The sequence below is a fragment of the Perissodus microlepis genome, chromosome 6 (genome assembly GCF_051167445.1).
Source record: "Perissodus microlepis isolate ML-2025 ecotype Zambia chromosome 6, ASM5116744v1, whole genome shotgun sequence".
Classification (NCBI taxonomy): Eukaryota; Metazoa; Chordata; class Actinopteri; order Cichliformes; family Cichlidae; genus Perissodus; species Perissodus microlepis.
The window spans coordinates 37351271-37364209 of record NC_140466.1 but is presented as its reverse complement, the minus strand read 5'-3'; the positions used below and the strand labels follow the sequence as shown (position 1 = coordinate 37364209).

The following is a 12939-nucleotide window of genomic DNA, read 5'->3' as shown; positions in this document are numbered from 1 at the left end:
TTATTTTGTGTTTTGGTCCCTTAAAATCGGGAATCAACCGTAATGCTAGCTTTAACATGCGTGCATACTCTATCTGTTTGCTTCTAGGAAGAAATGTGCGGCTGTGTGACAGACACGTGGGTCAGACACTGAAGTTTTACTCTTGTCTGTTGTCGTGTGTATTTGTGTTTATATGGAGCGAGCCAGAGGCATGTGGTAGTCAAGGTGTGTGAAAGTTTCATGAGGGCGTATGATGCAAAAACGCATGTTTGTGTCTGTTGACAGTTAATGGCTCTTTAAAGTGGAACCTGTTTGGCTGCTTCAGGTTGAGTATATGTCCACCTGACTGCTCTGTATATCCTCATTCTCACCCTTTAGTGGAAATAGCATGGACTGGTGACTCTGTGGGGAAACTTTACGACACGACTCTAACAGCATTGCAGGCACATGCATGCTGAGGTAAGCTCAGTTTCTTAAATTTACTTTTCACTAGCAGGTTTCATGCGTCGTGGTGGTAGTGGGTTGCATTTCAGCTTTTCACCTGGCACCATTTCACCATATAACATTCAGTCTGTCTTCAGGTTTATTTTGTAGCTAAACAAGCATCTTTTTTTCTTTTGAAAGGCATTACTTTTCTTTATGACATTAGTAAATCTTTCAATAAACCTCTCAAGAAAAAAAACCCTCACAAAATGGTTTTTTTTTTTTTTTTTGAAAGAACGTGTCTGGTCATCATTGTTCTGCATCTTGATGTTTTCACTTTTTTATAATTAGAAATTATACGTTATCTGAGGATTGCTAAATATTAGCACTGTAGTTCATTCTTCTGTTTGGGACTCAACAAAGGCATGTGCACTTTGGCTTACTTGTAAAATGTTTAATATGTAACTGAATAGTATATCAGTGGCGTCCTTTAATCAAATGCCATTTGAAGTTGTGTATGATACCTGCTAAATGCTGAAAGTTTCGTCTTTTCATGCTAGCGAAGGATAAAATTCTCATGAGGAGATGTTTGATTGGAGTTGTTTACATGTCTAATTGTTACCTTTTTGCTAATTTGTTTTTTTCAATTTAAACATCATACAAACATAAATTATGTATATTATTGTACCTTAATATGATTTCACTTAAAGTGAAAAATAAAAAGAGTCTATTGCCAACTATCATGTTGTTTTAACATTTTATGTATTTTAACAGTCCTGAGATAATTATTGACATGTCCATGTAATACCTGTTGCCTGATCACTCTTTATGTTGTTGCTGTTCAGCAATAGTACACTGAGGTTGCGGAGACATTTGTGTGGACATTTATTTCACATTTTCTATTAATGTGTGGAATTATAAAAACCCATAGATCATACTGTGTTGGATTCACAGGAGGCCTTTCTGTGTTCTTGTGTCATTGTGTTAGGAAGCAGTGGGTGTGGCTGCTTGGGCTTTGTGTGCTTGCAAAAAGAAAACAGTCTTGAAAAACCTGTTCTAGGTTTTCCTTAATGATGAGCTAACAGTTTCAAAGCCATAGTTTGAATACCTGAAAGATGCATCTGCTGACCTGGGTGCCACTTCTCTAAGCACATACAGTGCAGTACAGTATGTACAAAAATGGATACAGTCTTCCTCAAAGCCTTAAGATTTTTTACATTTAGTATGTATAGTAAAAATCTTTTAGAGGGGCTGAATTCATTCCATTTTAATGTTGTAGCTGACTGGTTTAATGCTCTACTTTACTTTAAGGAAAATACATGAACAGTTTGCCATTTGTTTTACTTGCTCCCATAATCTGTTATTCAAAGTCTGTTAACTGTATATTATTTGTTCTTTTACAGGCTTAGTCAACCTGGATTTCTCAGTGCAATAGTGAGAAAACCACAAGAGTCATGGTATGAAACGTTTACATATTGTTTTAATTCTTCCTAAAATGCTCATATATACAGAATTGAATAGTTTTGTTTTAAATTGTCTACTTTAGAGGAGTAACAGATGGAAATTAGCCTTTGGCTATAATCTGGCATGTTTACATTCATGTAAATTTTTTTTTTTTTTTTTTTTTTACATTTATGTTCATTAACATGCACTGTCCTAAATAAATAAATAAAAAAAATAAAAAAATTCTTCTGTTCAGTTTACAAAAATGTTGCTTTTACTTGCAGTCTTCACATCGCAGGGGAAGAAGCCTCTCTGAAGCCCTGACCTTGGAGCAGTTAGAGGAGGGAGGGGTGGTCATTTCCAGTATCAACAATGTCTCATCCGGCAAAGGACTAAAGGAAGGTATGAATCTTGACATGCTATTAAAACTTCTCTTCATATTGTTTTTGACTTTTTGAAAACAAGAAATAAAATAGTTGTTCCTAAATAGAACACACCTTAAATCCAAGGAAACTATTGTACATTTAAGTGCTGTGTTACCACTATATATTAAATCGTTATAGGAGGCCTGATCTTCCAGGTCAGGGGTCGGCAACATGCGGCTCTTTAGTATTTATACTGCGGCTCCACGTGGTTTGGACAGAAATTATAAGTATTTAACTGAAATGTATTTTATTTGTGTTCGTTCTTTTTTAACTTGTAGTTCTAAATTGGAAGATTATTGTGATCTTAAAAATAAAATTATATGCTATTATTTTTTATTGCTCAAAATAAGCGTCACACTCGCGTAAACCATACCAGCAGGAATACCGTGCGTTTATGGAGACTTTCAACCCCAGGCAGGCCAATTATGGATCTTTGGATCCACATACGTATGTGAGCAGCTATTCTCCACCATGAACTATGGTAAAAACAAACACCGCTCACGCCTCAAAGAGGACAGCTTACAGTCCTGCGTAAAGATGAAGTGACTTCGTACAGCCCCGATTTGCAGACGCTGTGCGCAGACGGTCTGGACCTGAAGTCCCATTGTAAACATACAACGGCAGACCCGACGATGTTTGCATGTACATGCTTTTTGCTTTATTGACCACTTTTCACACATGGTTGCTGTAGCCAAACAGCCAGCTGTAGCTTTCCAGCTCACAGCCCGACACATACCAACACAACAGCAGAGAGAGCACAGACTTTAAACAGGCAAGGCTTGATTGTGGAAGCCGCTCAGGTGCGTCCACCTCCCCTGCAGCGGCACTGCAGACTACGCCCTGCCACACACATTAACCACGTAAAATAAATATTTATGCAGATATTTTGCAAATATTTATTTTTCATTTTTGAGGCAGTTAAGTGATTTTTTTCCAATTATTTTTAAAATTCAGGTCAAGGCTCCGGTACAGGCTGCGAAATCCCAAAGGTGATATAAGGATGACGGCTCACTACAGTTTTTGTTTAGTATATGAATAATTTAACTTCAGCTTTTTAATTCATTTAAAATAGACCTTCAACTAGGTGTCTTTCCTTTTTGTTATATTTTTTAAAAGTTCAAAATGTGTTCATTACATAAATAAAATGTAATTTTCTCTGTAGCACTTCATGGATTTCATGAGCAACACACTTTAGGTGTTTATACAAAGCATGAAGGTAAAAAACAATAACAGTGTTATCTTCATTTTAGATGTCAAAAAGTATTTGCGGCTCCCAGTGTTTTCTTTTCTTTGGAAACTGGGTCCAAATGGCTCTTTGGGTGTTAAAGGTTGCTGACCGCTGTTCTAGGTCAAGATCAGGCCAGGTTTAAAGTACTAAAACTGCCCTTGAAGGATATACAGTATTATTTGCACACAGTCAAGCATGTTCTCGAACAAGGTATTTTTTTGTGCAAGAACTTTATTTGTCTTTTTCAGGGGATGAAATTCTGGGGGCAACAATCAATTTTGATCAACTGTCCAAAGAAGAGGTGTTAAAAGTACTGAAGCTGATGGAGCCATTTGATGATAAAGTTCAAGTCCTCACTCGAAGCAACCGGAGCAAGAGCCTTGACAATCTGGACCAGTGTACCAAGGGTCCTGAGGCTGTAGGTTAAATGCAGATAATATCAATTAAAAATAAAGGATTAATAATTATATTAGTTTCAGTATGTTTATGCAACAGTGGAACACAGTTCACAATTGTTTAAATTTTCTGATGCAGATACATTTAATGCTGGATGCAAAAAAACAAAACAAGAGATTTTGGTACTCAAATTAAATAGTGATGATGATGATGATGATGATGACAATTGATAATTAATAATTATCTCCCATCTGTTACAACACATAATATAGTTGCATTCCAATCACCAACTTCTCACTGTTTCTAGATGCTGACGGAGTCCTACAGCAAACTGTACAACACCAAAATCAAGAAGTTTTTGATGGATGATGTACCCTGTGTTGAAGGGGGCTACGTGAATGGGGAGTTTACTGCCAAACCACCTGTACAAAGCTCATCCAAGGTCAACCAAAGAAATGACATGGGGCTGCCTCGCCTTGGAGTTGACTTTGGACTTCTGAAATCCAAGACTTTAATCACAGATGCTAATGCTGATTCACACTCTTATGAGGGAAGCTTAACAGATGGCAGCAATCTGAATCTTCCACCGCTAGGTCTTGGCTTGAATGGGACTAATCTAAGTGAAGCTCAGGTTCCAAGATTCAGAATCGGTGCCAGATGTCCAGATCTAGACTTACCAGAAGATCCAAATGTCAGCACTACATCTTGTATGCAATTGCAAAATACTGACCACGCATCATTTGACAATGCAATGCGAAATCTTGAAAATCCTCAAATTGGACTTGAAGTTCCAGAAGTAGATGTAGGCCTAAAAGGTTCAAACATTACTACCCCTGAAATGGGGATAGACCTTGATGGCAGAAGTTTCTGTGGTCCATCTGTTAATTCCAGCGTTCCCAAAGTGGCCATTGAAGGAAGAAACCAGGAATTCAAAATGCCTACATTTAAACTGCCAGATCTGGGCCTCTCAGGATCTTCTTTTAGTGGTCCAGAATGTGATGTTAAGCATGAAGACACACTAGGGAAACTCAGTCTAAAGTATTCCAAGAGACTGAAAAACCCAGATCTAAATTTAGATGATTCTTCCAGTTATGTAAAATCACCCAAGCTTAGGCTGTCTGGGATATCACCTGATTCAGAGCAAGGAATGTTGGGTATTAATGTATCAAAACCAGATATCAGTGGGACAGACACTGACATACCTTTAGGTGAAATCAAGATGTCACACAAGAAACCAAGGATTTCTCTTAAATCTCCTGATTTAGATTTGGACGCTCAATCTGGCATGCTCAAAAGTGACGCTGATGTTAAAACACCTGACCTAAGATTGAAAACATCAAAACTAAAAGGTGGCATGTCTGCACCTGATGCAAACATTCCCAAAGCTGACTTTAAGGGTGAAAATTGGGCCACTGATGCTCCATCAGTTAGTATTAAAGGTCCATCTGGAAAATACAAGGTTCCAACGTTTAGAATGCCCAAATTTGACTTACCAGTCATTCAGGTTCCTGGTTTGAATGGAGACTTGGATGGACCCGATGGACAGCTTTCAGGTACACTGCCTATAGGGCCAAATTTAAAACTAAATGCACCTGACATAAATGTGCCAAATGTTGACCTCAAAGCACAAAAACTAAAAATTAATGCACCAAAAGCCAACTTAGACTTTCCATCAGGCGATCTCAAAATGCCAGAACTTCATGGTCCAGATTGGGATGTTAATGCTCCTTCTGGGAAATTAAAAATGCCTAAATTTAATCTGTCAGGGACACTGCCTAAAGGACCAAATTTGGACCTAAACACAGATCTGAAGTCACCAGATCTCAATCTAAAAGCTCCAAAGATAAAGGGTGGAATTGATGCCCCTGATTTGGACTTACCAGAAATGGATCTGAAAGCTCCCAAATTAGATATGAACACTCCAGATTTCAACATTGGCTCACCAAAAGGGAAGCTGAAATTCCCCAAAATGAAAATGCCTAAATTCAACCTTCCAAGCCTTAAAAGTCCTGGAATTGATGGCAACTTGGATGGTCCAGATGTGGACATAAATGCACCCAATGTCAACCTCAAAACTCCCAAAGCGGATCTTGATCTAGATATTTCTGGTCCATCTGGCAAGTTTAAAAAGCCAAACCTGCATCTGCCTGATTTGGGGCTTTCTGGTCCAAAGTTAGAAGGCCCTAACTTGGACCTTAAAACACCTGACCTAGATATCTCTGGTCCCAACCTCAGCGGTGGAATAAATGCACCTGACATAAACATGCCAAACATTGACCTCAAAGCCTCAAAGCTGAAAATGGATAAACCAAATGCCAACTTGGACTTGCCATCAGGTAAAGTTAAAATGCCAAAAGTTGATGGTCCAGATTGGGATGTTAATGCTCCTTCTGGGAAATTAAAAATGCCTAAATTTAATCTGTCAGGGACACTGCCTAAAGGACCAAATTTGGACCTAAACACAGATCTGAAGTCACCAGATCTCAATCTAAAAGCTCCAAAGATAAAGGGTGGAATTGATGCACCTGATTTGGACTTACCAGACGTGGATCTTAAAGCTCCCAAATTAGATATGAACACTCCAGATGTCAACATTGGCTCACCAAAAGGGAAGCTGAAATTCCCCAAAATGAAAATGCCTAAATTCAACCTTCCAAGCCTTAAAGGTCCTGAAATTGATGGCAACTTGGATGGTCCAAACATAAATACACCCGATGTCAACCTCAAAGGTCTGAAAGGTGATCTTGATCTAGATATTTCTGGTCCATCTAGTAAGTTTGAAAAGCCAAACCTGAATCTGCCTGATTTAGGTCTTTCCGGTCCAAAGTTAGAAGGCCCTAATTTGGACCTTAAAACACCTGACCTAGATATCTCTGGTCCCAATTTCAGTGGTGGAATAAATGCACCTGACATAAACATGCCAAACATTGACCTCAAAGCCCCAAAGCTGAAAGTGGATAAACCAAATGCCAACTTGGACTTGCCATCAGGTAAAGTTAAAATGCCAAAACTTCATGGTCCAGATTGGGATGTTAATGCTCCTTCTGGGAAATTAAAAATGCCTAAATTTAATCTGTCAGGGACACTGCCTAAAGGACCAAATTTGGACCTAAACACAGATCTGAAGTCACCAGATCTCAATCTAAAGGCTCCAAAGATAAAGGGTGGAATTGATGCACCGGATATGGACTTACCAGGCATGGATCTTAAAGCTCCCAAATTAGATATGAACACTCCAGATGTCAACATTGGCTCACAAAAAGGGAAGCTGAAATTCCCTAAAATCAAAATGCCTAAATTCAAACTTCCAAGCCTTAAAGGTCCTGAAATTGATGGCAACTTGGATGGTCCAGATGTGGACATAAATGCACCCAATGTCAACCTCAAAGCTCCCAAAGCAGATCTTGATCTAGATATTTCTGGTCCATCTGGCAAGTTTAAAAAGCCAAACCTGAATCTGCCTGATTTAGGTCTTTCTGGTCCAAAGTTAGAAGGCCCTAACTTGGACCTTAAAACACCTGACCTAGATATCTCTGGTCCCAATTTCAGTGGTGGAATAAATGCACCTGACATAAACATGCCAAACATTGACCTCAAAGCCCCAAAGCTGAAAATGGATAAACCAAATGCCAACTGGGACTTGCCATCAGGTAAAGTTAAAATGCCAAAACTTGATGGTCCAGATTGGGATGTTAATGCTCCTTCTGGGAAATTAAAAATGCCTAAATTTAATCTGTCAGGGACACTGCCTAAAGGACCAAATTTGGACCTAAACACAGATCTGAAGTCACCAGATCTCAATCTAAAAGCTCCAAAGATAAAGGGTGGAATTGATGCACCTGATATGGACGTATCAGACATGGATCTTAAAGCTCCCAAATTAGATATGAACACTCCAGATGTCAACATTGGCTCACCAAAAGGGAAGCTGAAATTCCCCAAAATGAAAATGCCTAAATTCAACCTTCCAAGCCTTAAAGGTCCTGAAATTGATGGCAACTTGGATGGTCCACACATAAATACACCCAATGTCAACCTCAAAGCTGCCAAAGCGGATCTTGATCTAGATATTTCTGGTCCATCTGGCAAGTTTAAAAAGCCAAACCTGCATCTGCCTGATTTGGGGCTTTCTGGTCCAAAGTTAGAAGGCCCTAACTTGGACCTTAAAACACCTGACCTAGATATCTCTGGTCCCAATTTCAGTGGTGGAATAAATGCACCTGACATAAACATGCCAAACATTGACCTCCAAGCCCCAAAGCTGAAAATGGATAAACCAAATGCCAACTGGGACTTGCCATCAGGTAAAGTTAAAATGCCAGAACTTCATGGTCCAGATTGGGATGTTAATGCTCCTTCTGGGAAATTAAAAATGCCTAAATTTAATCTGTCAGGGACACTGCCTAAAGGACCAAATTTGGACCTAAATACAGATCTGAAGTCACCAGATCTCAATCTAAAAGCTCCAAAGATAAAGGGTGGAATTGATGCACCTGATATGGACTTACCAGACATGGATCTTAAAGCTCCCAAATTAGATATGAACACTCCAGATGTCAACATTGGCTCACCAAAAGGGAAGCTGAAATTCCCCAAAATGAAAATGCCTAAATTCAACCTTCCAAGCCTTAAAAGTCCTGAAATTGATGGCAACTTGGATGGTCCAAACATAAATACACCCAATGTCAACCTCAAAGGTCCCAAAGCAGATCTTGATCTAGACGTTTCTGGTCCATCTGGTAAGTTTAAAAAGCCAAACCTGAATCTGCCTGATTTAGGTCTTTCTGGTCCAAAGTTAGAAGGCCCTAACTTGGACCTTAAAACACCTGACCTAGATATCTCTGGTCCCAATTTCAGTGGTGGAATAAATGCACCTGACATAAACATGCCAAACATTGACCTCAAAGCCCCAAAGCTGAAAATGGATAAACCAAATGCCAACTGGGACTTGCCATCAGGTAAAGTTAAAATGCCAAAAGTTGATGGTCCAGATTGGGATGTTAATGCTCCTTCTGGGAAATTAAAAATGCCTAAATTTAATCTGTCAGGGACACTGCCTAAAGGACCAAATTTGGACCTAAACACAGATCTGAAGTCACCAGATCTCAATCTAAAAGCTCCAAAGATAAAGGGTGGAATTGATGCACCTGATATGGACTTACCAGACATGGATCTTAAAGCTCCCAAATTAGATATGAACACTCCAGATGTCAACATTGGCTCCCCAAAAGGGAAGCTGAAATTCCCCAAAATGAAAATGCCTAAATTCAACCTTCCAAGCCTTAAAAGTCCTGAAATTGATGGCAACTTGGATGGTCCAAACATAAATACACCCAATGTCAACCTCAAAGGTCCTAAAGCGGATCTTGATCTAGATATTTCTGGTCCATCTGGCAAGGTTAAAAAGCCAAACTTGAATCTGCCTGATTTGGGGCTTTCTGGTCCAAAGTTAGAAGGCCATTACTTGGACCTTAAAACACCTGACCTAGATATCTCTGGTCCCAATTTCAGTGGTGGAATAAATGCACCTGAAATAAACATGCCAAACATTGACCTCAAAGCCCCAAAGCTGAAAATGGATAAACCAAATGCCAACTTGGACTTGCCATCAGGTAAAGTTAAAATGCCAGAACTTCATGGTCCAGATTGGGATGTTAATGCTCCTTCTGGGAAATTAAAAATGCCTAAATTTAATCTGTCAGGGACACTGCCTAAAGGACCAAATTTGGACCTAAACACAGATCTGAAGTCACCAGATCTCAATCTAAAAGCTCCAAAGATAAAGGGTGGAATTGATGCACCTGATATGGACTTACCAGAAATGGATCTTAAAGCTCCCAAATTAGATATGAACACTCCAGATGTCAACATTGGCTCACCAAAAGGGAAGCTGAAATTCCCCAAAATGAAAATGCCTAAATTCAACCTTCCAAGCCTTAAAGGTCCTGAAATTGATGGCAACTTGGATGGTCCAAACATAAATACACCCAATGTCAACCTCAAAGGTCCTAAAGCAGATCTTGATCTAGATATTTCTGGTCCATCTGGTAAGTTTAAAAAGCCAAACCTGAATCTGCCTGATTTGGGGCTTTCCGGTCCAAAGTTAGAAGGCCCTAACTTGGACCTTAAAACACCTGACCTAGATATCTCTGGTCCCAATTTCAGTGGTGGAATAAATGCACCTGACATAAACATGCCAAACATTGACCTCAAAGCCCCAAAGCTGAAAATGGATAAACCAAATGCCAACTGGGACTTGCCATCGGCTAAAGTTAAAACGCCAAAAGTTGATGGTCCAGATTGGGATGTTAATGCTCCTTCTGGGAAATTAAAAATGCCTAAATTTAATCTGTCAGGGACACTGCCTAAAGGGCCAAATTTGGACCTAAACACAGATCTGAAGTCACCAGATCTCAATCTAAAAGCTCCAAAGATAAAGGGTGGAATTGATACCCCTGATTTGGACTTACCAGACATGGATCTTAAAGCTCCCAAATTAGATATGAACACTCCAGATATCAACACTGGCACACCAAAAGGGAAGTTGAAAATGCCAAAACTGAAAATGTCTAAGAGTAATCTACCAAATCTTAAAGGACCTGAGTTTGATGGCACTTTTGACGGCTCCAACATTGACCTTAGGGCACCAAATGCCAATTTCAAAGGTTCCAAAACTGGCTTAGAAATGCCTGATGTTGATTTTGGTAGCCCATCAGGAAAGTTAAAATCTCCAAATTTAAAATTACCTGATGTGGGATTTTCTCGACCGAAATTAGATGGGCCAGACTTTGAACAAAATTTGAAAGTCAAAGGTCCAAAAGTGAAAGGTGGACTTGATGCACCTAATCTACCTTCATCAAATATAGACTTTAAAGGTTCTAAAAATGGCTTTGAATTCCCTGATGTTGACTTTGGTAGCCCTTCAGGCAAATTTAAAACACCACATTTGAAAATGTTTGATTTGGGATTTTCTGCACCAAAAACAGATCTCCCAAAGGTTGACCTCAACTCACCAGATGTCAGAGCTAAAGTACCAAAAGGCCCAAATTTGAAATTAAATTCAAATCTAAAAACTCCAGATCTGAATCTCAAAGCTCCAAAGATGAAAGGTGGACTTGATGTGACTAAGGTAGACTTACCAAACATGGATCTCAAAGCTCCCAAATTGGAAATGGACACTGCAGATGTTGACATTGGTTTGCCTGAGGCAACTTTAGATGTTACTGGTGCAAAAGGAAAATTTAAAATCCCAAGTTTAAATACACCAGATCTCAGTATCTCTGGACCACAGGCAAAAACACCACATATGAGACTTTCTGGACCTGGCGTTAGTATGTCAGATTTCAATTTACCTGATGCCAATTTCAAGAGTCCCAAGCTCAATACAAAACACCCTGATGTAGGGATTAATGGTAACATGGGACAACCTGGGATGGACTTTAATGGCCCTCAGTTAAGAGGCATAAGAGGTCCAGATGTTGACACAAATATTCCCTTAGGAAACATCCATGGCCCTCATGCTGATCTTGATTTAGACAGAAAATTAAAACAACCATATTTCAAGCCGCCTCAGTTTAGAAGCCCATATTTACATCAAGCATCTGATATTGACTTTGGTGGAGCTTTGAGACCAACAAATCTTGATATTAATCCTCCAAATGCAAAACTGAATATGAAACAACCCCAGATGAAGGGACATATATCAAGCCCAAGGGTTAGTGCTCCAAACATGAACATCAACATGCCCAAAGTTGCAATGCACCCTCCACAGCAGCATCTGAGATCTCCAGGTCTTAGTATTGATGATCCTTCATTGTATTTTCAAACATCTTCACATAAACATCACACACAAGATATGTCAAATCTGACCATGAAACTTCCTGACCTGGACATAGATGGTGATATCAGACTTCGTAATACTGATAGAAGGTCCCATAGAACCAAAGTAAGATCCAGCTTCCCTGGAATGGATGGCGTTTTCAACCAACATATTGATTTAAATCATTCAGATCTCAATATTGACGACTTTACAGGAAAACATCATGTGCTTAGAGCTAGAGGTTCCAACCTTAATCTCCAGGCTCCACACAGCCATGGACACGCAATCTCCCCGTCTGGAGTTAACACTGGCATGAGGGACCCCAGAAGAATCCCATCTGGCCATATCAAACACAATACACGTTTGCCACAATTTTCTCCAGATTCAAGAATGAGAGCATCTAACACTTCAGATGGATACTATGTGACTGTTTTTCCCAATCAAGCACAAAAGATGCCAAATCGTAAATATAACACACTTGGAGGGCTTGACTTTCATCCAGGAAACTTGGACCTTGAAGTTCCCAATGAACATGACCTAAGAGGGTCAACGTTCTTTTTCTCCAACCTTGTATAGCTTTCAAAGGACTTGTATTTCCATTTTTAGTGTGCTTTTTGTACTGTAGTTATATGTTTTATGTGTGTGTGTGTGTGTGTGTGTATATATCGTGGCTTTGCAATGATGTTACCTAGATTACAGTGCAGCATTATTGCACTTATTTTATTAAATGTAGTAGAACTGCTTTTTGTATCATAAATGTTTTTATATTTTTTAACAGTTATTATTTACATTTTCTCTAACTATTATATTAAAGGAATAAAGGAAATATGTGGACTTGTGGGGTCCTATAGGGTACTTTTACAAGATTAAATGAATACATTTTCTTTAGATACTGTATTTTTAAATACTATCAGTTGAATTGTACAGTATTCAAAGTTGTGTATATATATTATCATTCTGGTTCTTGTGGATGTTCATTGTGTCTATTATACATGTGTATATACTGGAGTTTATTAAAAACCTTTCTTATTTCAACCAAATTTTTGCTTCCAATATTTTAGAGTAATTATGGAATTGTTTAAAACACTGTTTAAGATTATTCTTTCATATTAAAGAATTCATGTTGTTACAATACTGTACAAAACAAGAATGGTGAACAGTATCTTAAAATCATATCCTTAGTGGCAAAAGGTCTTACAGAGTGAATTGGTTCAAACCAATGATCA

The 12939-nt window shown here is 38.8% G+C and overlaps 1 protein-coding gene across 1 annotated transcript; it reads left to right on the top strand.

Annotated features, from left to right (window-relative positions):
* Positions 1–89: 89 nt before the first annotated feature.
* LOC146386152 (uncharacterized) lies at positions 90–12744 on the top strand. The gene is made up of 6 exons (XM_084932209.1): positions 90–204; positions 358–438; positions 1806–1859; positions 2130–2247; positions 3747–3916; positions 4202–12744. The coding sequence occupies exons 3-6, from the start codon at positions 1857–1859 to the stop codon at positions 12287–12289; spliced, it is 8379 nt and encodes a 2792-aa protein (XP_084788335.1). The 5' UTR covers positions 90–204; positions 358–438; positions 1806–1856; the 3' UTR covers positions 12290–12744.
* The last annotated feature ends 195 nt before the right edge of the window (positions 12745–12939 follow it).

Coding starts and splice junctions, on each gene's coding strand:
- LOC146386152 (XM_084932209.1), top strand. Junction 2,248..3,746: donor CGGCAAAGGACTAAAGGAAG/GTATGAATCTTG, acceptor TGTCTTTTTCAG/GGGATGAAATTCTGGGGGCA. Junction 3,917..4,201: donor GTACCAAGGGTCCTGAGGCT/GTAGGTTAAATG, acceptor CACTGTTTCTAG/ATGCTGACGGAGTCCTACAG.